At 45.0% G+C, this 27991-nt stretch overlaps 1 protein-coding gene across 9 annotated transcripts in view; it reads right to left on the bottom strand.

Moving 5' to 3' along the window:
• Positions 1–27991, bottom strand: part of LOC147016078 (7SK snRNA methylphosphate capping enzyme-like) — an 83427-nt gene that overhangs the window by 31779 nt on the left and 23657 nt on the right. For all 9 annotated transcript variants that reach the window (XM_085848773.1, XM_085848768.1, XM_085848767.1 and 6 more), the window contains 5 exons: positions 24161–24264; positions 23371–23546; positions 4839–4874; positions 2674–2736; positions 2357–2461 (listed from right to left, as the gene is read on the bottom strand). In XM_085848773.1, coding sequence (XP_085704899.1) covers positions 2357–2461; positions 2674–2736; positions 4839–4874; positions 23371–23546; positions 24161–24264 — 484 coding nt within the window. The remainder of the gene's footprint in view (positions 1–2356; positions 2462–2673; positions 2737–4838; positions 4875–23370; positions 23547–24160; positions 24265–27991) is intronic.

The following is a 27991-nucleotide window of genomic DNA, read 5'->3' as shown; positions in this document are numbered from 1 at the left end:
CCTGCAGAGAGAGAGAGAGAGAGAAGGGTGGAAGAGGTGGAGATAGTGAATCTGGAAGTGGGGTGGATCAGTAAGGATGAAGTGAGGACTGCTATGAAGAGGATGAAGAGTGGAAAGGCGGTTGGCCCAGATGACATACCAGTGGAGGCATGGAAGTGCTTAGGAGAGATGGCAGTGGGGTTGTTAACCAGATTGTTTAATAAAGTCTTGGAAAGTGAGAGGATGCCGGAGGAGTGGAGATGAAGTGTACTGGTTCCGATTTTCAAGAATAAGGGTGATGTACAGAGCTGTAGAAATTACAGAGGGATAAAGTTGTTAAGCCACACCATGAAGGTGTGGGAAAGAGTAGTTGAAGCTAGGTTGAGAGGAGAGGTTACGATCTGTGAGCAGCAATATGGGTTTATGCCAGGAAAGAGCACCACTGATGCGATGTTTGCTTTGAGAATGTTGATGGAGAAGTACAGGGAAGGCCAGAAGGAGTTACATTGTGTGTTTGTGGATTTAGAGAAAGCTTATGATAGGGTGCCAAGAGAGGAGTTGTGGCATTGTATGAGGAAGTCGGGAGTGGTGGAGAAGTATGTGAGGATCGTGCAGGATATGTATGAGGACAGTGTGACAGCGGTGAGGTGTGCGGTAGGAATGACGGACCGGTTTAAGGTAAAAGTGGGATTGCACCAAGGATCGACTCTGAGCCCTTTCCTGTTTGCAATGGTGATGGACAGGTTGATGGACAAGATCAGACTGGAGTCTCCATGGACTATGATGTTCGCGGATGACATCATGATCTGTATGGAGAGAAGGGAGCAGGCTGAGGCAAGCCTCGAGAGGTGGAGGTACGCACTGGAGAGAAGGGGAATGATAGTCAGTCGGAGTAAGACGGAGTACATGTGCATAAATGAGAGGGAGGGTGGTGGTATGGTGCGGTTGCAAGGAGTTGAGGTGGGGAAGGTGGATGGGTTTAAATACTTGGGATCAACTGTCCAAAGTAACGGAGAGTGTGGGAGAGAAGTGAAAAAGAGAGTGCTTGCAGGATGGAGTGGTTGGAGAAGAGTTGCAGGAGTGATTTGTGACAGAAGGGTAGCTGCAAGAGTGAAGGGGAAAGTACATAAGACTGTAGTGAGACCAGCTATGTTGTATGGTTTGGAGGCGGTGGCACTAACAAAAAGACAGGAAGCGGAGCTGGAGGTGGCAGAGTTAAAGATGCTGCGATTCTAGTTGGGAGTGACGAGGATTGATAGGATAAGAAATGAGTGTATTAGAGGGACAGCGCAGGTGGGACGGTTTGGAGACAAAGTGAGAGAGGCGAGATTGAGATGGTTTGGACATGTGCACAGGAGGGAAGCGGAGCATATCGGGAGAAGGATGTTGAAGATGGAGCCACCAGGCAGGAGGAGAAGAGGAAGGCCAAAGAAGAGGTTCATGGATATGGTGAGGGCTGACATGCGGGTGGTTGGAGTGTCAATTGAAGATGTGGAGGATAGAGCGAAATGGAGACGGTTGATCCGCTGTGGTGACCCCTAACGGGAGAGGAGAAGGAGAAGGAGAAGGAGAAGGAGAAGGAGAAGGAGGACACTCCTGGAAAAAGTAACAATGGTGTTGAATTTTCTTCATTTGTACACTATCTACCTGACAGTGGATTTGTGAAGCCCAAAATCTTTAGAAATGGTTTTAAAACCCTTTCCAGACTAATGAGCATCGACAAATCTTTTCTGAGATTCTCAGAAATGTTTTTTGATTGGGGCATGAGACGCTTCCACAAACCTGTGTGGTGAAGACCAGACTTTGATGATGACGAACAAAGTTTACGATTTTCATATAGAGCAGGGCCACCCAAACTCACTCCCGATTGTCATCCCATTGATTTAAACACCTGACTGCAATTACTCCTTGAATTGAGCTGATTAACCTCGAGGTTCACATACTTTTTCTGACGAAGAAACTGAATGTTGATTCATTTTGGTTAATAAATAAATGAATGAAAAAGTAGATTTTTGTTTTTTGTGTGTGTTATTTGTTTAATCAGGTCCTATTTATCTGTTATTAGGACTTAGATGAAGATCTCATCACATTTTAGGTCAAATTTATGCAGAAATACAGAAAATTCTCCAAGATTCACGAACTTTTTCTCCGTCCTGTATGCTTTTTTTAACATGCGTTTCATATAGCTAAACTCACACCTCACAAAGCAAATTCAACAACAATGCTGTACAAAAAGTCAATACAACGATGTATTTATTCTCAGTCGTTTGTGTTAATCTAGGAAATGAGCATCATGATAAATGGGTAATTTTGTGATTATGTATGTTTAAAATGCAAAATGTGGCCTTTGCATTAAGGTAGGCAAAGTCTGCCCTACCCTGGAACACCATGTTTGATGGGAAGAAGTGGAGGAACGATCTCATCACGAGGGTTTATCACAGTATTCAGTTCGCACGGCAAAACAGATGATGAAATACCGGCTCTGCAAACATCATCCATTTCGGACGCAAGGAAAAAGGAAAGAGGTCACATGACATATGAAGGGCAATAGTAAAACTGTCACGATATGAAATGCCTATGAGGGACCTCAGCAACACATAAAGCCTTCTCGGCAGGATTATAAGGAGATCATTCAAGGCGTGAGGGGGAGGTGAAACCATGTGTATCGATCACCAGTCACCAGACTATTCTCACCGTCTGAAATTCCCATTCAGGTTCAAAGGATCAGTAACATCACGCGGTCGGGCCACCGGAATGCTGCCATGATAAAAAATAAAATTCAGGTCAGGTGGTAATATTTTTTTAAATGAACATTGCATCACTAAAGAAAACATTTCTTTAAAGAATCGTTTACTTCTACAACATGAAAATTTGGAGGCAGGGCCATTTAACTCATTCTGGTTCTTAGTCAATCTGTGGTAGTAAAGTTTAAAAAGTTTAATTGGTTGAAATTAGACACCTTCCCCACCTCACCATTTACAAAAAAACAAGTGGTGCCAGGCACAACAAATATTTCCCATTTAAGGCATAAAGTTATTTTGGGGATCAAATTTAAATTTGATACATCTTTAACCTGAATGTTGATTATAAGGAAAAGAATAAGGAATATTTTAGTCTTAGTTTGAAGTCAATTAAACCATTTTTGACGAAGTTATGACCGTAAAATGATTTTGACCTTTCAAGGCCACGTAAGCTCAAAGGTCATGGCGTCAAATGAAAGCCAATAAACAATATAAACTTAAGATATACTTGGCCACTAGTTTACAGCTAACCGTGTCCATGCTATAACTAATAATTTCACTTTCACAGTTACAATATATACACTGTACAGTCCATATTATAGGTATGTACTATATGTAATATAGTATTGAGAACGGTTTGTTATTTGTGTTTGTTAATAAACAATGAAATATTCTTTCAATATATATTCTGTTTTATGTTTATTTGTTCAATAAGAATATTAAATAACAAATAAATGAAAACGTTCTGATCGTAAAACGATTTTGACTCTAGACTTTCATTGCCCACCTGTGAATAAAATTTGACAGTGTTTGATTGAGCCAGCCGTTTTCCCGTAAAGTTGTATTTTCGTAACCATGTTTTAGTTTCAATGGAAAATTTGTAATTTTGACCGATGACCATCACCCCCAAAACTTCCGACCCTACCGATCTTTACAATATGCATTTTCACTATAGTAATGGGTAGGATTATAAGTGACAAATAGAATAAGGTTCACTATAAGCTTAGTTTGAAGTAAATCAGATCATTTTTGACGAAGTTATGAGCGAAAAACGATTTTGATCTTTTTGTGAGCTTGACCTTTGATCCAATTGGACCCAAAAGTTAATGGGGTCGTCCAAGGTTCATTGCCCAACTGTGGATTAAATTTGATAGTGTTTGCGAAAGCCGTTTTGCCGTAAAGTTGCTAACAGACAGACAGACAAACAAACCGGACGATTACAATATCCCGCTCCCTCCCTCTGGGGGGGGCGGGATAATTCGACATTTACAAATGAACTCTATTTCCAGAGGTAGAGTGGTGAAATTCTGCTACCAATAGGCATCAAAAGTCATTGCATTTCTCAAAATCTGTCTGAGAGAAACAATACAGGATTAAAAACAAAAACAAAACGTGAGTCCATGTGTGTGACTTGTGTGTGCGTGTGTGTGCGTGTGTCTGAAGAAGCATGCAAGGCATGGAAGGATAATCCTACACGAGACCACCACGCAAGCAAGGCTCACGTCACACAGGTTTCTTTTGTCTTGTCATCTCTCCCCCAGTCTCACCCTCCCCGAGTGGACCAGTTAAGGTTACTTGTGAAGCCAACTGGTTTTGGGGTGCGTGCGGTTAATGTATTCATCGGTTACTCTCTGTGATCACCACTGCGTGGTTGTATTCTTCTTCCTCCCCTTAATAAATTCCCATTTCGATGAAACCTTGTGTGGTCGTTGAGATTGGGCTCCATAACGCTTCGGGAAATTGCCTTATTAACCCAGACAGGCAGATTCAGTTCGGGCTAAAAATCGCAAACAAAGGTGGAACCCTTAACAAAATTTGCTTGGCTCTTCCTGTCCACATATTTGCCACAATCTTGTGTTCCAAGATGCTAATTCACACCAAATGAACCTGGCGGACATGGAGATCTTTTTGTCCCATACTAACCGGGCCGTGTGACAGTCGTTAGTCAGATGATTATGGTTCCTGGAGGGAGGCATTATTTTAAGCGTTTCTCATGAGGTACATGCGAGTGCTCCAAAATCCCATTAAGAATGATTATTTGCCAAAGTGGACACAGTGTTAAAACCCTGCACAGTAGATATAAGAATATCCATTTTATTTTGTAGGTGCAAAACTTACCTCAATTCATCACTGCTTCTTGTATGTGCAGCAATCCTGGAAAGTGAAAAGTGTGAAATTAGAACATGACAAAAAGTAACAACAATCTAATATTATGAGCAATAGTAAAGAGATTCATTTTGATCTCCTAGAAAAACAGCTAACAATAGTAAACACCCAATAAGTTAAAAGTAAATACGTTGCACAATATTATAACAAGAGCGAGAATTGCTTTGGAATACATGTCCCCTACTGGTCCCAATGAATGTTCGGGAGATAAAAAAATTGCTTTTGTTTAACGCGTACTCGAGCTGATACTGGAACCATAATGAAGAAGAAGAAGGAGCCTGATATTCCACTGTGGTTGAGTCGATTCAGCAAAATAAAAGGAAAAGCAATTTTCATTTACTGATATCTTTCGTAGACTAGAAACCAATAAAGACGAGGATAACAAACCGAAGATAAAAAAGTTTGCTTTAACGCACGCTCGAGCCGACACTGGAACAAAAATGAAAAAGAAGAACCTAACCCACCGTGTTTCATTTGTTTCTAGGCTTTGCCTATTTTATATTGAAAATAACCCGATGTACCTACATGAAGCAAAATCATGCATGCGGCTGTGTGCATATATAATACATGGTAGTTATATACCTGGGATCATTCCAATTGCACTGGGCCATGGACGAACATCCAAGCCTAAGACCCGGGGCCTGCTGATCTGTGCTGCTTCATTCAAAGGTGGCGCATGATTTTATTGGGGTGGAGTTAGGCCTGCTATCCAGCCAATGGGTGTAAAGCAGTTGTGTGGGCTGTGGAGTCAGGGCAGCTGAACACTGACCCATGTATAATATGCGATATTTCCTAAGTTTAAAAAGGGCATAACTGTGAAAAACTGACGAAACGCCTTGAAACTCGAACTTTTTCGGTAACGTATCAAAGTAAATCCATGTACCATGTTTCAGGTGAATATGTCAAAGGGTATGGGAAAAAGCCTGAAAAAGAAACAAACAACACAGGTGGAACGGACAGACGGACGGGTGGAGACAGACAGAAAGAGAGATAGCAAATATGTAGTCCCCTCCGGTGAAATTGGAAGGGGACTAATAAAAACAAACAAAAAAAAGAAACAGACAAAATGAATGATGATATCTATAAACACATTCAAACAGAAGATGATAAAAAGTAAGACATCAAGAGGATCAGTCTGTCAGCCATTTTGTAAGGCTATTCCATCCCAAGGTGAACCCAGGAGTTGAAATGGGTATTTTCTGTGTTGCAGTGTGCTGCAATACAGAAGTCTGCATGGTGATAGCCTTGACATTGTAATATATTGTAATCATCATTCTGACAAAGTTGTTAGAACTTGTTAAAACTTCTCTTTTTTCGAGTAATTCCAGGAGTTGCCACTGGTTAAAGGGGGCAACTTATTCTTACTCTCGAGCAAATTAACACGACACCCCCCCTCCCCCGTGTGGTGATACGTAACACTTCAGCTCACAGTTTCCCTACTTAATTACATCGAGATATCTCCTACACGTCCACGGACCAAACAACTCTATTCAATCCAAACATACCTGTCAAATTCCTCCATCTACCCCCCACAACAGTAATATTATATAAATATATATATATATATATATATATATATATATATATATATATATATATATATATATATATATATATATATATATATATATATATATATTTACGAATTCGCACCTGCCGGCGTGCGGACAGCCACTTTTAGTCGAATCGCGGCCGTACGCCCACCGGATGGACAATTCAGTCGCGACTTTCCAGAACAATGCCGAAAACCAGTCACGGGTGTGCTCCAAGCACACCACAACCTTGTCCGTACTCTAACCGCGCTACAGGGTTCGCTCGCCAAATAATCGATTTACCTAATTATTCGCGTGGGTAGATTACCGAGAGATTGTACCTCAGCGAGGCCTGCTTGGACACGAGCCGCTTAAGCAGCTTGCTCCGTTTTGGGATAACTGAGCGGGGTATTATCGCGAGGCCTCGCTGGACCCAATTCTATTATCGGCTATTTAAAAGCCCACTATATTCCGAGGGCAAGATGGCAGTTCAATTGGGGAAAATGACGTGACGAACAGGGCAACATTTAGAGAAGCACATTTATTTCCAAACAACACATAAGCACATAAGCAGTCATGCAATGAATGGGGGACGCACACATGCAATCATACAGTCAAACACAATGCAAAGGAACTATGACCGTTTATTTATTATGTACAGTTACTTATACAATTCTACTTGACGGACTTGGCGCCACAACTTTCACACAAAGAAACAAGGAAAAACCCCCTCAAAGACGAGTGGGTAGACTGGAACTCTCAGGGTCTTTATGACACGGAGCTTTGAGGGCCGAAGGAGCTCCACGAGGCCACGCAGGTTACCTTCACCGCAGACCATTCGGTGCTGGTTGGCGAGCTCTCTCTGGCTCGCACACGTCCCAAACACGAACACGCAGCTCCGCGCGGCACGGCAGGCTTGGCTGTGCTCGCGTCTCCTCCACTCTCCTCAGCTTCGCCACCGACTGCAGGCTTCAGGCTCCAGGCGCTCCGAACTCTGACAAACACTCCACAGACTGGCTGACTGATCCTCAGCAGACCCAACTCGACAACCACCTCGAGAGACAGACCGACCGTGACCCTCTCCTCAGCTCCAAGAAAAAGACCTCGAGAGAGACCCTCAACAACCGCCAGACCTTCTGCTCAGCTCGTCCTTTATACCCACGGCGCGTCGCCCCTCCCCTCGGAGCGCACGGGGGCATTTTCCGCCCAAAATCAGGCCCTCCTTTACCTCAACTTTGACCCCTCGCCTGATTCACCCCTCCCCCGTCCCAGCGCGCGGGAAAGCAAGAAAAGGGGGGAGGGGAAATCCCAGCACTATCGGGAACTTCTCTCCTCGGCGCTGTGGTTTTGCCCGCACTCCGCGGGGGCAACGGGTTTTCCTACCGTTGCCTTTGTTTCCTTTCCCGACGAGCATCCATGGCAGAGATGCTATTTGATGTGGAGAGGTTTGTGGTGTGGTTGTGGAAGTAGTGGTGTGGTCGTTGAAATGCGGGTGTGGAGAAGGTGGTGAAGTGATGTTGTGGAGATGGTTGATGCTGGCGTTTGTGGTGGGCGTGAGAGTGGTGTGGTTGGGCGGTGGTGGTTAAGGTGGTTGTTGTGAAGGTGGCTGTTCATTATCTGTGGGGATGTTGGCGGTTGACGAGAAGGTGGTGGTCTTGATCGTGATTGTTGTGAAGTGGTTGGTCCAAAATAACGATAGCGAAAGAAAAACGGCTACCTCAAAGATCACAGCCCGGGTGACACGAATAATTCCCATTAAACAATGGTGGGGAAATCTATCTGAACACAAACTTATCGGCATAACTGATCCAAGGACCTATATGGTGCTCTGCGAATTTCCACAGCCGTAACAATATGTATATATATATATATATATATATATATATATATATATATATATATATATATATATATATATATATATATATATATATATATATATATATATATATATATATATACATATACATATATACATATACAGGAGGAGATTGGGACCATACTCTGTGCAGAGCGTTGGTGCTGCTTAAGCAGTCTCCTTGGCTGTTGGGCACAATCCTGGACAGGTCGCCACTCCGACACAGTATAACAGCATGCTGGCACTCATTTTGCTGACCTCGGAAGGATGACAGGCAGAGTTAACCCCACCTGGTATTAATTCAATAGCTGAGCGGGATTTGAACTCAGGACCCTCGGATCCAAAGCCCACCACCCTAACCATTAAGCCAACACCAGGCATATACACATATATATTGTTACGAATCTGGAAACAATGCGCACTCAACATTCAGGTCCCATAGTTATGCTGTTAAGTATGTGCGAGACAGGTCCCTTTCCTTTTTGTCTAGTGGGAGACTCGAAAACGTGCGGTGACGTCTTTAGTTAGGTTATTACATCAGCTATCTAGATCCCATACATCTACCATCCCATCTGCACGACCCAACCAGCCCATCACGCTCCATCTCCACAGACGAACTCCTCTGGTACGACGATTTGCTCAGGGAAGATCCTGTTACTCTATGCGCGAGCGAGGCCATGTGGCCACGAGGAGTATTCGGGGCTACTGAGCAGGGGCCACGGCTCCGCCTCAGAAGGGTGCGGCCGTGGGCCAATGAGGGACGGAGAGAGAGACGATTCTCGCCAAGGCCCCACCCCCGTGTGGGAGGAGATATATCCCCAGGCAGTGCCAGAAGAGGTGTGGAAAAACGGGAGTGGTGTGGGCGGAAGGTCGTGTGTCGTTGGTGCGAAGAGTTCGGTGGACAAGAGTTCAGTGCAAGAGGAGTTCTGTGGACGAAGGGTTTTTGTTGTTACGAAGGGGTGGTTACAATGGGCGATTACGAGGAGTGATCACAGGAGGTCTACGTTGCTGTTACGAAGGGGTTTTTTTTGGTGGCCCTCTACAAGGAAGGAAAGAGCGACCCTGACCCCCCCCCTCTTCGCGGACCCCGATTATTCGTCACCCGAACTCTGCCACGAGCCTCGAGTCCCCCACGTGCGACTGGGGATCGGATCACCGACCTTTGTCAGGTGCCGCATCGCGGAGCATGCCTTCCCTCCGACGACCAGGTACAAGCCGAACTCTGACCCCCAGCCTGTCTCACTCATCGGCTGGAGGGTCAAATAAAGCACCTTGGGTTTTCTTTTCATTTGTGTGTGTGTTTGAGTGTGTTGGGCCCATCTTGTAAGTAGAACTGCATAAGTGTTTTTGCCCATTGTAAATACTTGCATTGAATATTCGCTTTAAAGGTCCCCTGACATGCAAAATCAACTTGTTATTTATATATTAACTTGACCTTCCTCGTGAAGAAATCACCCATGTTTTAAAAAAAAAATCAAAAATGGGATAATTAAAGCAATATTTCGATCATTTCTGGAGCTATTCACAACTTGCTATGCCCCGCCCCTTAAAAAAACGGACTTCAGCGAATTGCAGCGTGACGTCACATACAGTAAGATAATATGTGACAGTAACACATACTCTTACATACAGTAAGAGAGTCGAGATGTCGCGCGCCTTTTTCAGTGCGTACAAATGCATTTTGCACATGTTAGTGCAATCTCTGTGATCGTCTTAATTCCAGTGATTGTTTCGCAAAAGTTTTAAAGAGTTTTAGCCGTACTTTGAAAAATGCCTGCAAGATGTATCGTAGCAGGATGCGGCAATACAAGCAAAGACGGTGTAAGCCTTCATGTATTCCCGAAAGATGATAATCGTCGGAGAATATGGACATCTAAAGTGAAGCTGACGAGGGGAAACTGGAAAGGCCCCAGCGACACGAGCGTCATTTGCAGCGCCCACTTCGAAGACAGTACACAAAATATAAAATTTGACTGTTGAACCTTTCCATTAAAAAAAAAAAAATTACAGGGACATACAAGTAAAATACTAACGATTAATATTGCATCATTTCAAGGCGCAAGGAGATAATTTTAAAATCAAAAATGTGAAAAACCTGCACCCACGTTTTGCAGCTTATTGAATTGTTCGTTGAAACCAGCCTGCTGGGATAGGTACGATTCCACATACATGCAAGCCAGGTATGGCTGCACTCGACATACATGGGTTTATTCTAAAGTGAAGGTACTGCTTCCATTGGCTTGCTATTCATTAACATTTAGCCAAAATGCTGTAATAAAAGAAAAGGGGAAAAAAAATGTTTGCACAACTATGAAAGACAAATTTATCTGTCCTATTACACGGCCTCATAGCCTCGGGACTCTTACGCATTGACTTATACATTGTGTGCATGCTAATACAAGTTACTTGTCAACTCTAGAGTCGAGACTTGTCCGATAAATCTGACGTGCTGTAGCTTTCTTTTACTATTCTCTTTTCTTCATTGTTTTCTACTGGTGCTACATGACGACAGTATGAATGAAATAAATAAAAATGCAACAGAACGTCAGATTTATCGGACTACTCTAGACAATTGTGTCACAAGGTGCGTTCTGCACACAAAAGTTTTCATCGTATCCGGACAGCGAGATTGCTTTGTTTTATGCGCGGAGAGATACGGCCGATGACATGCGCCGGCCTTGCTTGTGATTAATTCGCCGTGGAGCAACATGTCCGCTGCGCTGCGCTGTTCATGTCACCTCACTAAAATATTTCTGATATCGAGCAGTATGCAAGTCGAATTTAGATTATTGAATTACGAATAGGATTTAGTCTAACCAGTTGTTATTTCCGAGTCTTCCTTCGATGTCCTCCCGATCATAATGAACTCCGGGAATTTCAGCCATTTTCCTCTGCTCGTCCTGCTTCGGGCTCGAACTGGTAAGGCCGTACTTCATTTCCAGCTGCCTGAACTTCACCTCCCGCGACTATGTTATCCCACAATTCTCCATGTGATTCAGATCAAAATCCTTCATTTCTCTCACACTCACTGTCATTACCAGACAAATGAAAGTCCATGCCAGCCATTATTCAAAACCAAATGTTCGATTTTTTTAAAGCAGAAATGAACGAAGCGATTGAGTCGACCAATCAAATGTGGAAACACACAGCAAGCCAATAGAATCACGTAGACCACCAACCCGAGTAATTAACGTGCAGCTTTTGTCATCCTGTAGTTGAGGTCATGTGGGTTACCGCCCCTTTCAGGAGAATTTTTAGGGGCGTTCCCGAAGACGTTTGTTTTTTCAAATTTACATTTTACAGAATGAGTATTGTACCGGGCGTAGTGGCATGCGCCTGTAATCCGGCTACTCGGAGGCTTGGGTTGGAGGATCGCTTGAGGACGGGAGCTCTGCACTGGGTCATGCTATGAGAGGGTGTAGGGCAGCCCGGAATCATGGCGAAACCCAACCCTTACCCCTGTGTCGTAAGAGGTGACCAGGTTTGCGTCAGGAAGGGCATCCGGCGTAAAACCTATGCCAAATCGGTATGCGGATAATAACGGATGATCCGCTGTGGCAACCCCTAACGGGAACAGCTGAAAGACTAACAAAAACAGAATGAGTATTGTGTAAAAACATTGTCAGATCTGAAATCACGATGAAAAACTCCTGTAGGACATACATAAATGAAATTTATGTACTTTTGCATGTCAGGGGACATTTAAGTCTCGCTCCTCTTGTCTTTTATTACTGTTAATAAATTTATTAGAAATGTTCCCAGTCCGTTTCTGTCCCTTCTTATATTGGTCCAGCATGGTTCGTATCTGAGTTTAGACGGGGTTTCATCCCCGGTAATCGGTACATCGTATCCGGAATGTCCTGGGCAGGCCCACTCGATTGCATCTGAGCCGGAGTTGGTAGGTGGAAGTTGATACTCTACCGTAGCTGGTAGAGTGATCGGGTTCGGCCAGACGTTCCGAGGGCGTGAATTCCCGGTAGCCAAGACTGCGTGGTTACTTAGGTTTATTGGATCTGGACAGTTAACCCTACGCCACGCGGTCGAGATATTGGCGTTTCACGGTCGATTAATCGACCCGCCGGCTTCGGAGTTATTCGGAGCGATGGCCTATAATTCCGGGGAGACCAGTGGGAGACAGTGTAAACTTCCCCACCTAGCGGTCGTTCTCGCCACCGATCCCCAGCCCACAACAAATTGGTGTCAGGAGTGCAGATACGGACCACTCCGCCTCCACAACGAAATTTACGGGACACCAAACACAACAAATTGGTGTTCAGGAGCGGGACTCGAACCACTCCACCTCCATTAAAAAAAAAATATTTTACAGGACTCGGACCAGAGGTGTGCTTGACAACCTCCCCCTTCCCTCCAAATTAAGAGCAGTTAAATTTTGTTTAATTCCCAGCACGGACCATGGCGGACCAAGACGAGCTGGTGCAGGTGGGTTCTGAGATAAGGTTAAAGGAATCCGTGGCTCAGGACAACACCGTTCAGGGAGATCTTGCCTAGCAACTGACAGCGCAGCAGTTTATGGAGATAATGGAGAGGTTAACACGAATACATGAGAGTATGCAAAACTTGGGAAGCGGAATGGATGCGAAAACGCAAACAATGCAAAGAACGAATGCGAATCTGCAAAACATGAAGAACGAAATGAATGGGAACATGCAAGACATGGGAATGACCTTACAAACACAAATGAAGGTGGGCCAGGAAGAAATAAGGGTGGAGCTGACAAAGGTAAAGGTTGAAATGCAGGCCATGGACTGGAAAATGGCACCTACACGTGGGGAAACGACAGAGTCAGGGGGGAGTGTAACGGTTGTTCGGACCGCGGTGGAAACGGGCGAGGTCGAGGTAAAAGAAACACGGGAATTAAAAGGGATGACGGAAATAACAGAGAGACGAAGGGAGATAGATCAGGTAAAAGAGACGCAGAAATTAGAGGAGGTAATGGACGAGTTACACGAAATTAAAGAGGAACACACACACGTAGAACTGGTGAGGGACATTGAGGTTAAGTGGGTGGAATGTGTCGAGACCCAATGCGAGGGTCAGATTAACCTCCCACAGGAACGAGGGGAGACGGTATGCTCCCTCGAGGCAGGCCGTGACGAGGTGAGTCCGGTGAGGCCGTGCGAGGTTGAGCGGGTGCATGGTGCGAATAAGCACATGCCGAGCTTGGGGGGTATAGAAACCCCAGAATCTTTTGGGCTAACATGAGCCCCCGATGTGAATGTCCCAGAGTGTGTGTTAGAACATGCGAGTGGTGCAAATGATATGGCATGGTTGAGTGCACAAGACGGTATGGGACACGGACCGATCCAGACGGGAGACATGGGTCGTGTAACAGACGGAACTATTTTGGAAACCGTGCCGGCTCCGCGGGACGCTGCGTGCGAGGTCCGTTCCGTGTGTTGCGAACGGCCCAGGCGCGCATGTTTGCGTGATTGGGAGTCGGCCTTAAAACGCTCAGCACCTGGTACAAGATACCAGCGTCGATGGCTAAAATGGGGGCAAATTTGGTTATTCAAATTCGGAAAGCACGTGGTCACATGGGGCCACGTGCACGGAGGCCGACGTGACGCGCGGAGCAAGTTTCGGGGACGTCACGGCAAGCTTCGCAGGGTCCGTGTGCGAATGACGTCATCGGAAGGGACCGCGCGGCACGAAGGCCGGGTAAGTAGCGCACGGTTTGCATGGGGAACACCGCAAAAGCGAGCGGTTGTTGCAATCGACGGGGCGACGTTACTCTTTCATTTATCGCCAAGCTGTTAGGGGACGTGCGTGTCGAAAACCGCCGCCCTGGCGAAGCAAAGTTCGGAGGGCCTTGCTCTGAGTACGCGATGCCCGCCGGGATGTAGCGAACATCCTGGTGCCTTGGGCAGAGGAGCACTAGTTAGTGGATGTGTTTAGCGTTAGATAGACCGGCCTCATGGGGCATTATGAGTAGTCCTCCATGGGGCCTGGTAATATGAGTTGGTGGAAAATTTTAGTTTAGAATTTAGAAATGGAATGGGAGACGTGGACAGACATGGAACGTGTAGTGGGGACGTAGCTTAGTAATATAATTAAATGGAACGTGCATTAGTAGAAGGGATGACGAGGGGCACGAGCGAGTTAGGGAAACGTAGTTAGCGTCAGTGTGATGTGAGAAATAAAAAATAAAAATAAAACCAAGAAGAAAGGAACATAATGAATTAATGTGGGTCAGAGGGTCTATGAACGAGGGTGAGTGGAGTGAATGTGGAATGCATGGTTTTTAAAATTTTTTTGTATACCTTGGTCGAGGCTCGTATGAGAGCAAACACACAACTCACAGCAAGGAGGCATGAGACAAGAGGGGCGGGAGTGGAAGGGACAAAACAGTGGGGAACAGACACATTAGGTGAACTGTGGAAGGGAGAGGGATGGGGATGGGACGGGGAACATGGCGAAGAGAAGATGGACATTACAGGGACTTTCAGGAAGGAAAGCAGGGGAATTGAAGGAAGTGGGCTTGGGTGGATTATCGGGGGTAGAAAAGATCGAGGATTTGGATGGGGGAAGATAGGTGGTGGTGAACAGATGTTTTGAAAGCCTGGAGGGAAGAATGGGAAAGAATAGAGTGAGGAAGTTTATTCCAAAGGTGGGAAAAAAGAGGAATGAAAGAGTGAAGATGAGCAGTGATTCGTGATTTTGGTAGTTTTACCAGATGGGGGTTGTTGGCGGACCTTGAGCGCCCTGTGGAAATGTGGTGGGGACAAATCGCAGAGAGAGAGCAGGGGGGGGCAAGGCTGGAGAGGAGTCGGTAGAAGACAGAAAGACCACCGACCAACCTGCGGTGATTGAGTGAGAGGCCCAAAGACTCAGCTTCATTGTGGGAGATGCCGATGATCTTAAATGCCCTGGTTTCGACAGGGTGAAGCCGAGAAAGGTGGGAGGCAGGAGCACCAGCCCAGAGGGGAGAGCAGTACTCCATCAGGCTACGGACAAAAGCTTTGTAAGTGGTCAGGAGCTCAAGAGGGCCGAGCAAGGACTTTGCACGACGGAGAATTCCCAGACGGCGACTGGCTTTTGAGGCGAGGTTGGAAATGTGACTTTCCCAGGAAAGGTCATGGCAGATAGTGAGACCCAGAAGCTTGGAAGAAAAGACTTCTTCCAGAGGATTGTTGAGAAAGTGGATGGGGGGGGTTTACTAAACGGTCCTTTCGAAGAGACATAGTGAGAGTGTGAGATTTGTCTGGATTGAAAGACATGTTCCACGTGTTGGACCAGTTTGTGATTTTATCCAGATCTGCAGTGAGCGAAGAAGCTGCTGCTTGCCGGTCTGAGGGATGACAGATGGTACGGCAGAGGGTGGAGTCGTCGGCAAAGAGAAATAGAGGATTTTTCAGAGAGTCCGAAGAGATCATTGATGAAAACCAATAAAGAACAGGGCCCAGAACGCTACCTTGAGGAACTCCAGCCTGCACAGGAAGAGGGGATGAAAGAACTCCATTTAGGGCCACACGTTGACTGCGACAGGAGAGGAAGTCTGCGAGCCATGAGTGGAGATGGCCTTGAATACCATGGGAAGAGAGTTTGGTGAGTAGTGCAGGGTACCAGACTGTGTCAAAAGCACGTGATATGTCCAGGGATACGGCTCGGATTTCCTGTCTGGCATTGAGGACCTCCATCCATTGATGGGAGAGCAGAAGCAGCATATCCAGGGTAGAGTGACCTTGTCTGAAACCAAATTGATGATTGGAAATCAAGCCATTGGAGAAGAGGAAGGATTTCATGTCTGAAGCGATGATGGATTCCATAACCTTGCTGATGATTGGGAGAAGGCTGATTGGTCTGTAGTTACAGGGATCTGTTTTTGCACCTTTTTATGCAGGGCAGTGATGTTAGCAGATTTCCAAGCAGATGGCAGATGACCTTGGGCAAATGAGAGGGTGAATAGAACAGAGAGAGGGTGAGCAAGAGCAGAAGAGCAGGCTTTGAGGACACGTGGGCTGATGCCGTCTGGACTCACTGGAGTGAGTAGAGATAGTGATGGGTTTAGGACACAAGATTTAGCTGCAAACGCCGAGTTTAGACATTCAGCTTTATCACGTGTGGAATCAGCAGTGCGGCCATTTGAGGTAAGGGAGGGGATGATGGGGGAACATACACCAGAAACAGATTTGATTAAACGCCACCAGGATTTTGAGGAGGGAGAGAGGTTTGAGAGTTCAGACTTGAGATGAGAAAGATGTTGTTTTCTGGCTCTCCTGAGGGTAGATACACAAGGGGGAGGAGTGAATCCCACCCAAGGAAACCTGGTGTTAGTGTAATGTTAGTTAGTGGGTTAGTTAAATTAACCATAACGGATGTCAGTTTGTTGTTGATGTGAACGAAGGCACAAAACCTCTTGAAGGGTGAAGGAGTCTATTGAAATGGTTGTTGAAATGGTTGAAATGTTGAGCATGGTTGTGGGAATGCGCGCACTTAGTCGGTCAGAGTAGGCCATAGGTCCAAGGGACCGAGTTAGTGTAATGGGCATGGGCAGCCCACGGAACGGGACCCGGAGGACCAAAATGCCACGTGGGCATCGACGGGGGCAATATCAGGAAGTGCATTCCCCATGTTCATACGGAGTAGGTAGACTCGGAGACAGCCTCAGCGACCCGGGGGTGCCATAGTTCGAGTTCGGCAGATGGGTATCTCTGCCAATGGAGCCACGCTGCCCAGCCGCGAAATTGTGCAAGAGCACGAGAGAAAATTTGTGGGCCGGGCCCAAATTAATAACGAACACCAACACAGGGGACGGGAATCATGGTTTCTCGAAACGATAGTTCAAAGAGACAGGCGTGTTGAAAAGCCCCGGAGATAGATTAACGTTTAATAAATGCTAGGATAGATAGGAAACGTGTACCCCTTCGCACCATCCATCCCTTCGCTGTTCGTAGGCCGCTGGACTCACCTTGGGAAATTGCTGAAATCTGACGGAGTTATTCTGAGGCTGCATTGGTCCTCGAGACAGATTCACTTGTCTCTTCCTCAATCCTCTCAAACAGGGATCTTAGGGATTGGGGATAGACGGTCAGGACAGGTTAGCCAAACAAAGACGATAAAGGGGGCTAGGGACACATGTAATTATTTAAAAAAAAAATTAAATTTCGTTGTTGCTTTGTTGCAAGCTAATGGTGGTGGGTATGGACAAAGACAGGCATAGGCGATAAGTCAGGGGGAGAACGTAGGGTAGGTCCGAGCCAGTTTTCAGACCGGCCGACGCCACCGCACTCCCTCCACAACCTCATGAGACCAGACCGAGGCCGGCCAGCTTCGTGTGCCGACCTCCTCTTGTACTGCATCTTGCCTGGTCTGCGTTTGCCATACCATGCTTTGCCTGTCTTTGCCTTGCCTCCATACCTGCCGATGCCTTTGTTTGCATTGTCATTCACTCTCACCATGTGCTCCAGGACCACCGCTGAAAGTGTTTTGCAAGGACTGCCCTGCAGGCAGCCGCATTACCGGGGACTGCATTTGAGCATCCTGGATACCTTGTTGTTGCATGAAGGCCAGTTCAAATGGACCGGGGACTGCACTGAGCAGCCTGGAGATCTTGTTGCATAATGGCCTGTTCAAATGGCCTGTGAGACAGCGTATGGCCTGCCGTGTTCGGGTGAGTTGCCTCCAGCAGACGGAAAAAAAAGAAAAAAAGAAGAATTCAACAACAAACAAGGGACCTTTGAAGGCCCTAAAGATGTCTGACCATCAGTACCTGCTGCGCACTCACCCACAAATGTTAACTTGCCATGTTTTCTCTCCTCAAGTCGCAGGTCCTGAGCCATGGTAGTGTAAATATTAGGACTGTACATAATTTTCGCCTACCTGTTGTTTGTTTCACGCCGGCAATGTAGTTAAGTTGTCCGAGTGAGTCTGCTAGTTTAGTTACGCAACGCACTAGGATATTTATTTTTGGGACATGTATTCCAAATGTCGCACTCAGGGATCCGTAGGTAAAACGCGGTCCTGAGGCGGTCCTTGATTTATTGGCCTGCAATTGTAAAAGGAAGTGTTCACGACCAAAATGTGTGTGTTTGTCAAACGGACTGAATTGCACCGATATGTGCATGCACTGGCAGACTGCCAGACTGAGAACCAGGCATCCATCTTTGAGTCAGACGATGGGGAAAGTTTAGATGAGGATATTGAAGAAATGGATAATGATAATGATTTTTAAGTTCATCTTGAACATTTTATATCACTTTCAATCAGTGCATATGATCAGAGATGGCTGACAAACTATAAAGGACCCGTCTTTGGTTCATAAGACAATATGTTTATCAGCAACACATTGGGCCTAAGTAATGGCCTTGTTGGTGTGGAACACCACATTTGTGTTTCTATTCTGTAATTTTATGCCCCACAACAGAAGATTGTGTTTCATTTTCACCTTTGACTCATTCATCAGATTGCACATGATTAACCATCTTGCTCCTGTCTTATTGGTTTATATTGTGTAATACGGGTGTTTGATACCTTCATATGTGCATTATTGAGTATCGAAATCCCTGAAATTCTGTATTTTTTTGTGAAATTACAGGGAAAAAATATTAATCTTGTTCATGAACATGATATCATTTACCTTTGTTTGATTCTTGGAAAATATCCTTCAATAACAACAGGGAAAATATCATGACATTGACCAAACTACATAAATCCGTCCAAATTAGGTATTTTTTCATTTGGGGGGGGGGGGGAGTAACATTGTCTGCTATACTGATCTTAATATACAACATACAAAAAAGAAATTTAGATTTTGGAATTTCTTAATTAATTTGCTCAACACCCATGTAATTATATTGTTCCAGAACTTTTATTTACTTTCCACAGTAAATGATAGACCAATACTTTTCTAAAGGCGGTATGATTTATCACACAGGAAATACACTGATATATAAATGTCACCAATGACATAACTTTCAACCTAGGCATATTTAGCACTTTTTGTTGAGAAGCAAATGATCCAAGCAAAAGGTGAGAAAATTTAAATGTTAATGTTTGACTGATAAAAAAAAAAAAATGTTGTTAAGTTGAAGTAGGATGTCTTACCTTGTACTAGTCATTTTGCACTCGAGCTTATTTAAAAGTAGGCATATAAACAGGGTGATAACACACAAAAAGCTACCATCGATGCAATGCTTTCAAATGTTTTCTACCTCTAGGGTTGTATACCTTGCCAAAAATCACAATGAGAATTATTCCCCCAAGATGGTAACGACCAACCCTACTGGCTTATGGACGACATGCAGTCCCGGGATAATTTATTATCACACACAGAGCAGGGCACGAATGGCACACATTGTGTTCGGGTCTGCGCACATTGTGTTACCGCGGCCATTTGTGTCTCCCGTGAATGGCTCACGTCTTCTCTCCTCTCCGCCCGGTGAGGCTGCAGCCAGTCAGAGGCGTGCTGTACGGCTCAGGCTGCATGGCTTAGACAGGCAGCGTATTGACCGGTGCTGACCGCCGGTCACCGTGGACGGCACTGGAGTTAGGTGCAGGGCGATTCGTGTCACGGTGCTCGGAGAGAGACGATTCCGCAGCTTGGAGCCACTTCCGGTCATGGCGGCCGGCCCATGTGCTGGCCGGCGTGCAACCAGAGCGCCCAATTTGGGTGACAATACATCGCTTCGGGTCGTCGCGCCACCCCGCACCACGGGGTCTATAAAAGGACGGGTCGCGGAGCCGCTTGAGTGCCGTTCCTACTCACCGTTCCTGTTGGCTCGTCCTGCGCTAGTGGTCATCTTTCCTGCGCTGTGTTCCCATCTGCTTGTGGATTTCAGTTCCAGTTCGAGTGCCAGTTCCTGTCGTTTGTCTTCATTCTGGTCAGCTCCTTCTGTCTGGCTTGGGATCGACAGTCCGCCCATTCGCCTGCTGGCTCCGCCCTTCTTTACCAATCAGCTCCGACTCCGCCTCCCGACACCACCTTCTTCACCGCCGACTCCACCCATCCGCCCATTACTCTGGACTCTGCCCAAAGTCCTTCCTTCACGCCTATTGGGCCACGCCCATTCTCTGGATCGATGCGCCAGCTGTCAGGGAGGTATCACCCAGTGGAGGTACCCCCCAAAACGTATTGGTGGCGCGGTCAGGCAATCGTGAAAGGTATTGAGAGACCGTTAGCCTCATCTCCTCTCCTTTATTTCTCATCAACTCCTCTTCATCGGGATATGTGTATGTGTGCGTGTGCATGTGTGTCATGGCGCCTGTCCTTGCTAAAAGTTAAGATTGTAGAAGATATATCAGTACAAGTCTGCTCTGTAAGTTGCTTGTTTTATTGTCGCACCACACATTTCCTTCTATCCCTGGTTTACATACAACAATAAACTACATTCCCTGTGCCACATGCTTTTGCTCGCCTGCCTGTCAATAAATGCTTATGTCGAAATGTTCCCAGCTCGTTTTTGTCTTTTCTTTCATTGATCCAACATGGTCCGTATCCAAGCCTAGCCAGGACTTTATTCCCAACGATCAGTTCTTTTAGCCAGTACATTCCTTGGCAGTGTCGCTCGGCTGCATCTGATCTGGTAAGGTGACCCGGTTTGAACAAGGCGTACCGAAGGCGTGTCCCCCGGTAATTAGGTCACGTAATTATTTGTAGGTAACCAGTTACACCTGAGACGGAGGACCCTCAGTCACATGGTTGACTTATTGGCATTCACGGTCGGTTAACGACCCGCCTCGTCATGGAGTTATCCGTGTACGACGGCCTGCGATTCCAGTCTGGTGGGAACCCGAGATAGCTTCTCCCCCCCCTCCCCCCGTGATCTTTTCACCTAGACCCCGGTCGCAACAATGTATACATATATATATATATATATATATATATATATATATATATATATATATATATATATATATATAAATATGATTGGGGCGGTTGGGATGACATTTTTAAAGAAGGCGGCGCTTCAATACGCAGGTTACCCCGAATGGGTTTGTGCCTGATGAAGCTGGCGAAGCATTGCCGGAGACCAGGTCTGCTCTCGCTTTTTTGTTCAAATTAGCCGAGTCGATCTAGTTTTATTTATTTTTTTAAACTTTTGGTTGGAAGTACCTTCTTCTTTAAAAAAAAAATACTAATAATAAAAAATTATATATATATATATATATATATATATATATATATATATATATATATATATATATATATATATATATATCCCCGTCCCATGGATCAATTTTCCCACATTTCTCTCACCTGCAGTTTAAAGTTTTATTCTCATTTCATTATCTCCACAACCAAAGGTGGGCAGAGGTTATGTCTTCAGCTCCTGCCTGTCTATGAACAGGAAATCTCAAAAAGTTATGGACAAATTCGAACAAAATTTGGTGCACAGTTTGGGGGTGCGACAAGGATGAAATGATTAGATTTTGGTGAAGATCCGAAACCGGATCTGAATCCTAGAATTTTCAAAGTGATTCTTCTCCATTGAGCGATAGGGCTAAAACTGATATATAGCAGAATATTTCAAAAAGTTGTGGACCAGTTATGACAAAACTAGGTGGATCAGTCGGTTGGGTGACAAGAACAAGCTAATTTGATTTTGGTTCAGGTCCGGATCCACTTATCAGTGCGATCCAAAATGTAAATTGTTCAGCCTGGCAGTGGTATGCGCTCTACGGAGTGCCGATCCAGTTACTCACTGCATTTCTATGTCACCCTGATGGCAAAATACACCACCCAGGGGTGCCGTGTTGGATTTTAGGTGTGGAGACTTGAGGAAAGTTGTATTTTTTTCCAATGCAAGGGTCCAAATAAATGTTTCTTTTTCAATTGATACCACAAAACGGAATTTAGTATTTTTTGGAAATGGAAAAGGCAGCTCCTTTTTAACAGAAAATCACTGGCTGTAGAGCTGAGATATTCAACATCCGCAACCTACATTCTTAAAGGACACCCTACTTTACATCCACATCAAAAGAGATGCATTATTTGAGATGCAGCCCCTCATGCTTGCATTGCACTCAACAGGAATAAAATGAGAGAGCCAGTTATCTGAAGAATTCCCTCATCTTATTGGATGCCTGATTCAATGAGCATATTGATCATCAGCTGGGCACCATCCATCATAGAGGTTTTGACCCTTCAACCCCTTGAATTTTTTAGAACGGTGGGTCCACAACCTTAATTTGGAGTGTGTGTGTGTGTGTGTGTGTGTGTGTGTGTGTGTGTGTGTGTGTGTGTGTGTGTGTGTGTGTGTGTGTGTGTGTGTGTGTGTGTGTGTGTGTGTGTGTAAGGGAAAAGAGAGAGGGAAAAGAGATGGGAGATGGGAGATGGGAGATGGGAGATGGGAGATGGGAGATAGAGAGATATATAGATAGAGATATATAGATAGAGATATATAGATAGAGATATATAGATATAGAGATATAGAGATATAGAGATATAGAGATATAGAGATATAGAGATATAGAGATATAGAGATATAGGCAGAGGCAGGTAGGATATGCAAGTGTGCAGTTCCGAAAAGGCAAGCACGTTACCATCCTTAATCCACGATGGCGAGTCAAATGAAGGTTTGGGAATGACCCTCCGTTTTTATAGAAAAATTTGTTCGAATAATTGCCTTGGTAAGCAATACCAAAATTTTTTAATTCGTAGGTTTGGTTAACTTACACAACATACTTTGAAGTCATTATAATAATAATAATCCACTCGTTTTGTGCCGCAAAGGCACACAGGGCTGCTGAGGCGGTTTCCTTGCCTGGGAGTACAGTCCTGGATGGGTCGCCACTCCAACGCAGGTTACCCTGAATGGTTATTAACCCAGCACACCGGTACTCATTTCGCCGACCTCGGAAGGATGACAGGTTGAGTCAATCCCACCTGGTGTTAATTCAACAGCCAAGCGGGATTTGAACTCAGGACACTAGGATCCCAAGCCTGCCACCCTAACCATAAAGCCAACACCAGGCAACTTTGAAGTCAAGGAGATTCTTAATTTAAAAGTGTCCACCCCAAAAAAGAAAAATTAACCTGGCAGTCTTCATTTCGAAGCGAAAAGAGCACAAAGTAAAATTATACAATAAAGTGGCAAGAGAAAGCAATACAATCAACCAGATGACAATTCCTCACCGCAAATTCTTGCAATTAACAAAAAATGGAAGTTGTCTCTCTTCCCCAGGTACATCCCCAGTTTGCTCCAGGAGTCCATTTAGGTTGAGTGGGTCATTGATGTTCCCTCCAAGAAGAAAATGGATGGGTGGCAGTATCTTGCAATCTGAGCCTGCACGTCTTCGTCGCTTACACATCTGAATAAAAGATAGCATACTTATAATGAACGAATCACCGAACTTTCAAACCACCTATCCATCAATCTCGCATTCGTGCATCTCTTGGTCACTCTTCACTCTGTGCCTCATCCATTGGGACCATACTGTGCAGTGCGTTGGTGCTGCCTAAGCAGTCTCCTTGGCTTTTGGGCACAATCCTGGACGGGTTGCCACTCCGACACAGGATACCAGCAAGCTGGCACTCATTTTGCTGACCTCGGAAGGGCAGAGTCAACCACACCTGGTATCAATTCAACATCTGAGTGGGATTTTAACTAGAAGTAGCCTATTGTCAGGGTACCAGCACAGAACGACCTGTGGTCTTTTTCATAAGGTACTATGGGATAGTTAACATTAAAAAGTGAATACAATAATTTTGGACACGAAGCATATATCCACCCCGAAGAACAGCAAACTGTGCTATCATAACTAAAGAGGAATGCCACACAGTAAATATTTTCAAAAAATAGCAAAAAGAAAAAGAAGAGCAACACTTTTGAAAAAGATCCACATTTTACTTAAACTTCGACAAATGACATTCTTCAAAATGATGGAGCGCAATTTGAAACATAAATGCATTAACTCGATCGCACCTGCCTGTGGCTGACCACCAAACTGTGTGCACGTTTGAGTATACGCTGAGGTTCTTGTGCAGTTTTGATGTTCTTTGATAAATCCTGATTTTCCATGGCTGGATCTGTTAGATACAGCACAAACTCACATTGCTGGCTTCCGCTTCAGTATCACACTAGAAATACATTAAACTTCAGAAACGTGATGGCCTTCCAAAGTCGATTTGGTCAGTGCATGCTACGAAAATTAAAAAAACAATTTTAAAATACAACAACAATCATCTGAAATGTCTCAAACCTCTCTTTGCACACTTAATTCCACTAACATGTATACGTTTCAGTTTGATAGTTAAAAGCAACAACATTCGTGAATCGATGTTAATATCGTGTGTGGCTGCAAAATGCATGAACTGATGTGGACTCGGGGTCGAGGTTGTGGACCACATTTGGAGAGGTTATGGGCTGAAAGGGTTGAAAGCTCATTTAAAAACAGAGCACAGCTGATGATACAAGCAGTCAGAAAATCTGTCATCCTCTCACAAATTGTTAAAGCTCATATATTAGATTCGGGAGTATAGGCAAACAACGATACAGAGGTTTGGGATAAAAAAAAAAAAAAAAACAACTTGGAATGGAGTGTTGTATAATTATGCCAAAATAAATGAAGGTTTCCTGTTGCATGCTGAAAATACATATGTCCATTGGTCAGGGTCAGAGTTGCTCTTTTTGTTCATATTCACCCTTCCGACTGCAATGTCACACCCTAGCTGGTGATTGGTAGGGCAGAGACGATGCGTTTGTGTGGCAGACGGCACTTGTTGCTAACAGGTCGTGCAACATTTGCTGTTTTGGGACATATCCTGGAACTGCCTACGTGTCCCAATTCTTGAATAAGAATTGCTCCAGGCAGTTTAACCAACAATTGCAGAGGTTTAAATCACTTTTGCTATATTTTCAAACACTCCAAGTGTGACGGTAAAAACCGTGCCTTTTCCACATATAACCACACCTTCCACCAGACAGGGCAGCACTGCTCTCGATCGCTTGCAGTGGAGATGACGACACACATGGGCGGAGCATAAATATGCATTTTACATTCAAACTTGGTGAAATCACATGACTTGACCTGTGCTTTTCGACCTCATCAAGTTAGGGGGTTTCATTTTCATCTAACAAGCTGCGCATGGTCACAAATAAAGGATTCAGGTATATGTCGTCCTGACGAGCCCAAAATAAGAGTGAAATCAAGATCGGCGGCTCTGCTCTCATTTATTTTTGACCATAAATCTCAAGACCTGAGTGCCAAACAGACACCATCCTCGTTTGGAGGTGATGTGTTGGCATCATATCAGCGTCACAAAGCATTTAGGGTCAGTGTTGCTGTTTATTAAATTTACCCTTCCTGACTGTAACCTCACCTCCCAACTGGTGATTGGCAGTGCAGAACCAATGCATTTGTGTGGCAGACAAAACTTGTTGCTAACAGATTGTGCAGCATTGCATTTGCTGTTATGGCTTGCCGTGTGTGTGTGTGTGTGTGTGTGTGTGTGTGTGTGTGTGTGTGTGTGTGTGTGTGTGTGTGTGTGTGTGTGTGTGTGTGTGTGTGTATATGTTTAGCTCCATATGCAGTTTTCAGAAGGTGGAATGGAGTACTCCAAGGGCTTGAACTATCCACCTCCATTTCATGGACCAAGTTGCGAAGATTTCTTACTTTCAAAGTTTCGTTATGAGCACTCTTTTCAAGATCGTTACAAAGCCCCCAAACGGCTTCCCACTGGAGTTCGGTTGTAGTAATTTTTTAAAGATCTCTATGAGGTACTTCTTCATCATTCGCATTGCTCCAATAATCACTGCTCCAATTTTGGCGGTCTTCAGCTTCCAGGCTCTTTACACTTCATTTTTGAGAACCTGGTATTTGGTAATTTTCTTAAATTCTGTGGTTTAGGCCAAAATCACTGAAATCTCAATTAGCAATGCTATTTTTTCTTTTTTGTACCCAAGCACTGTCTATACTCACTGTCTATATGCAATGCTGTTTACTCTGTTCAAGCTCAAGGGGATCATCAAGTCATATGTGAGCATTACTTCTTTGTTTACAAGTATTGCTTTTGTTTCATGTTTCCATGAGTTTTGTGAGGATTGTGATTCTTCTTCTTCTCTTCCACATCCTCTTCCTCTTCCCTCTACAAGGGGTCCAATGGCACCACGCTTCTGCCCTGCCTTGACCACAATACTCCTCCACTTTCCTCTGTCCTCAGCCAATTCTCTCCACTCTTCAACCCCCCCCCCCCACTTTTTTTTACCGATCTCCCTCCCAACACAATCCACCCATCTCAACGGTGGTCTACCTCTTCCTCCTACCTTGCTAATTCAACGTATCTGCTCTCTTTGCCATTTTCACTTCAACCCATCTGCACCAAGTATCTAGCACATCTCAGCCAGCATTTCACCAATCTCCCCGTCAAACTCATACGCACACCAATCTCCTCCCTCAGTTCATCCATCCTCCTTCTATCCACCCTCTTCACTGCCACAATTCTCCCAACAAAGTTGTTCTTGCACAACTGTAGCCTCTGTTGTTGCTTCTCTGTCAGTGCCACCATCTCCAGACTGTAAAGGTAGGCTGGTGTTACACATGACATTAGAACCTTCCCTTTCAATTTTCCGTGATATCCATCTGTCTGCCAAAAAACCCTCCACCCTCCCTTCATGCATGCTTTCACACCCACATGAATCTTCCTCCACACCTCTGCTTCTGACTTACCATCCCCAATATTCATTTCTTTTCTCTGCTGCCTGACCCACATCCCCTCAGCTCGTGTAAGAGCTAATACACAGAAACATATAACAAGGCCGGAGACAAGAGGGGCGGGAGAAGGAAGCACAAAATAGTGGGGAACAAAGACAATCGGAGATCTGTGAAAGGGAGAGGGATGGGGCAAGGTACATGGGGAAAACAAGATGGTACTACAGGGACTTTCAGGAAGGAAAACAGGGAATTTGAAGGAGGTGGGTTTGGGGTGAATTAACAGAGATAGAAAAGATCAAGATTTTGGATGGGGGAAGATAAGAGATGGTGGTGAACAGCTGTTTTGAAGATCTGGAGGGAGGAGTGGGATTGAAGAGAGTGTGGGAGTTTGTTCCAGAGGTGGGAAAAAAGGGGAATGAAAGAGTGAAGGTGAGCAATGATTCTCGATTTTGGCAGACCTCAAGCACCCTGAGGAAATATAGAAGGGACAGAGCACAGACAGAGCAGCGGGGGTGGGGGGGGGGGAAATCAAGGCTGGAGAGGAGAAAGTAGAAGACAGAAAGACTAGTGACCTGCCTCTGGTGAGACAGTCAGAGACCCAAAGACTTGGCTTCATCATGAGAGGTACCAATGATTCTAAAAGCCTTGTTTTCCACAGCATGAAGTTGAGCTAGGTGTGATGAAGGAGCACCACCCTGGAGGGGGAAGCAGTACTCCATCAGACTGTGGATGAAAGCTTTGTACGTGGCCAGGAGCTCAGGTGTGCCAAGGAAGGACTTTGCAAGACGTTGGATGCCCAGTCAGCAACTAGCTTTGGAGGCCAGCTTGGAGATGTGGCTTTCCCAGGAAAGATCTTGGCAGAAAGTGAGACCCAAAAGCTTGAATGAAAGGACTTCTTCAAGAGAAATGTTGAGAAATTAAATGGGGGGTGGGGGGTCCAGACGGTCCTTTTCGAGAGACATGGTGAGTGTGAGATTTGCAGTATTGAAAGACATAATCCAAGTGTTTGACCAGCTTGTGATTTTATCCAGGTCTGCAGAGAGTGAAGAGGCTGCTGCCTGCCAATAAGAAAGATGAGCGATGGTATGGCAGAGGGTGGAGTC

This window comes from Eptatretus burgeri, chromosome 12 (assembly GCF_056783735.1).
Source record: "Eptatretus burgeri isolate ZD-2024b chromosome 12, Ebu_testis_v1, whole genome shotgun sequence".
NCBI classification, from domain to species: domain Eukaryota; kingdom Metazoa; phylum Chordata; class Myxini; order Myxiniformes; family Myxinidae; genus Eptatretus; species Eptatretus burgeri.
The sequence above is the reverse complement of the archived record's forward strand: the minus strand, read 5'-3'. Positions and strand labels throughout refer to the sequence as shown.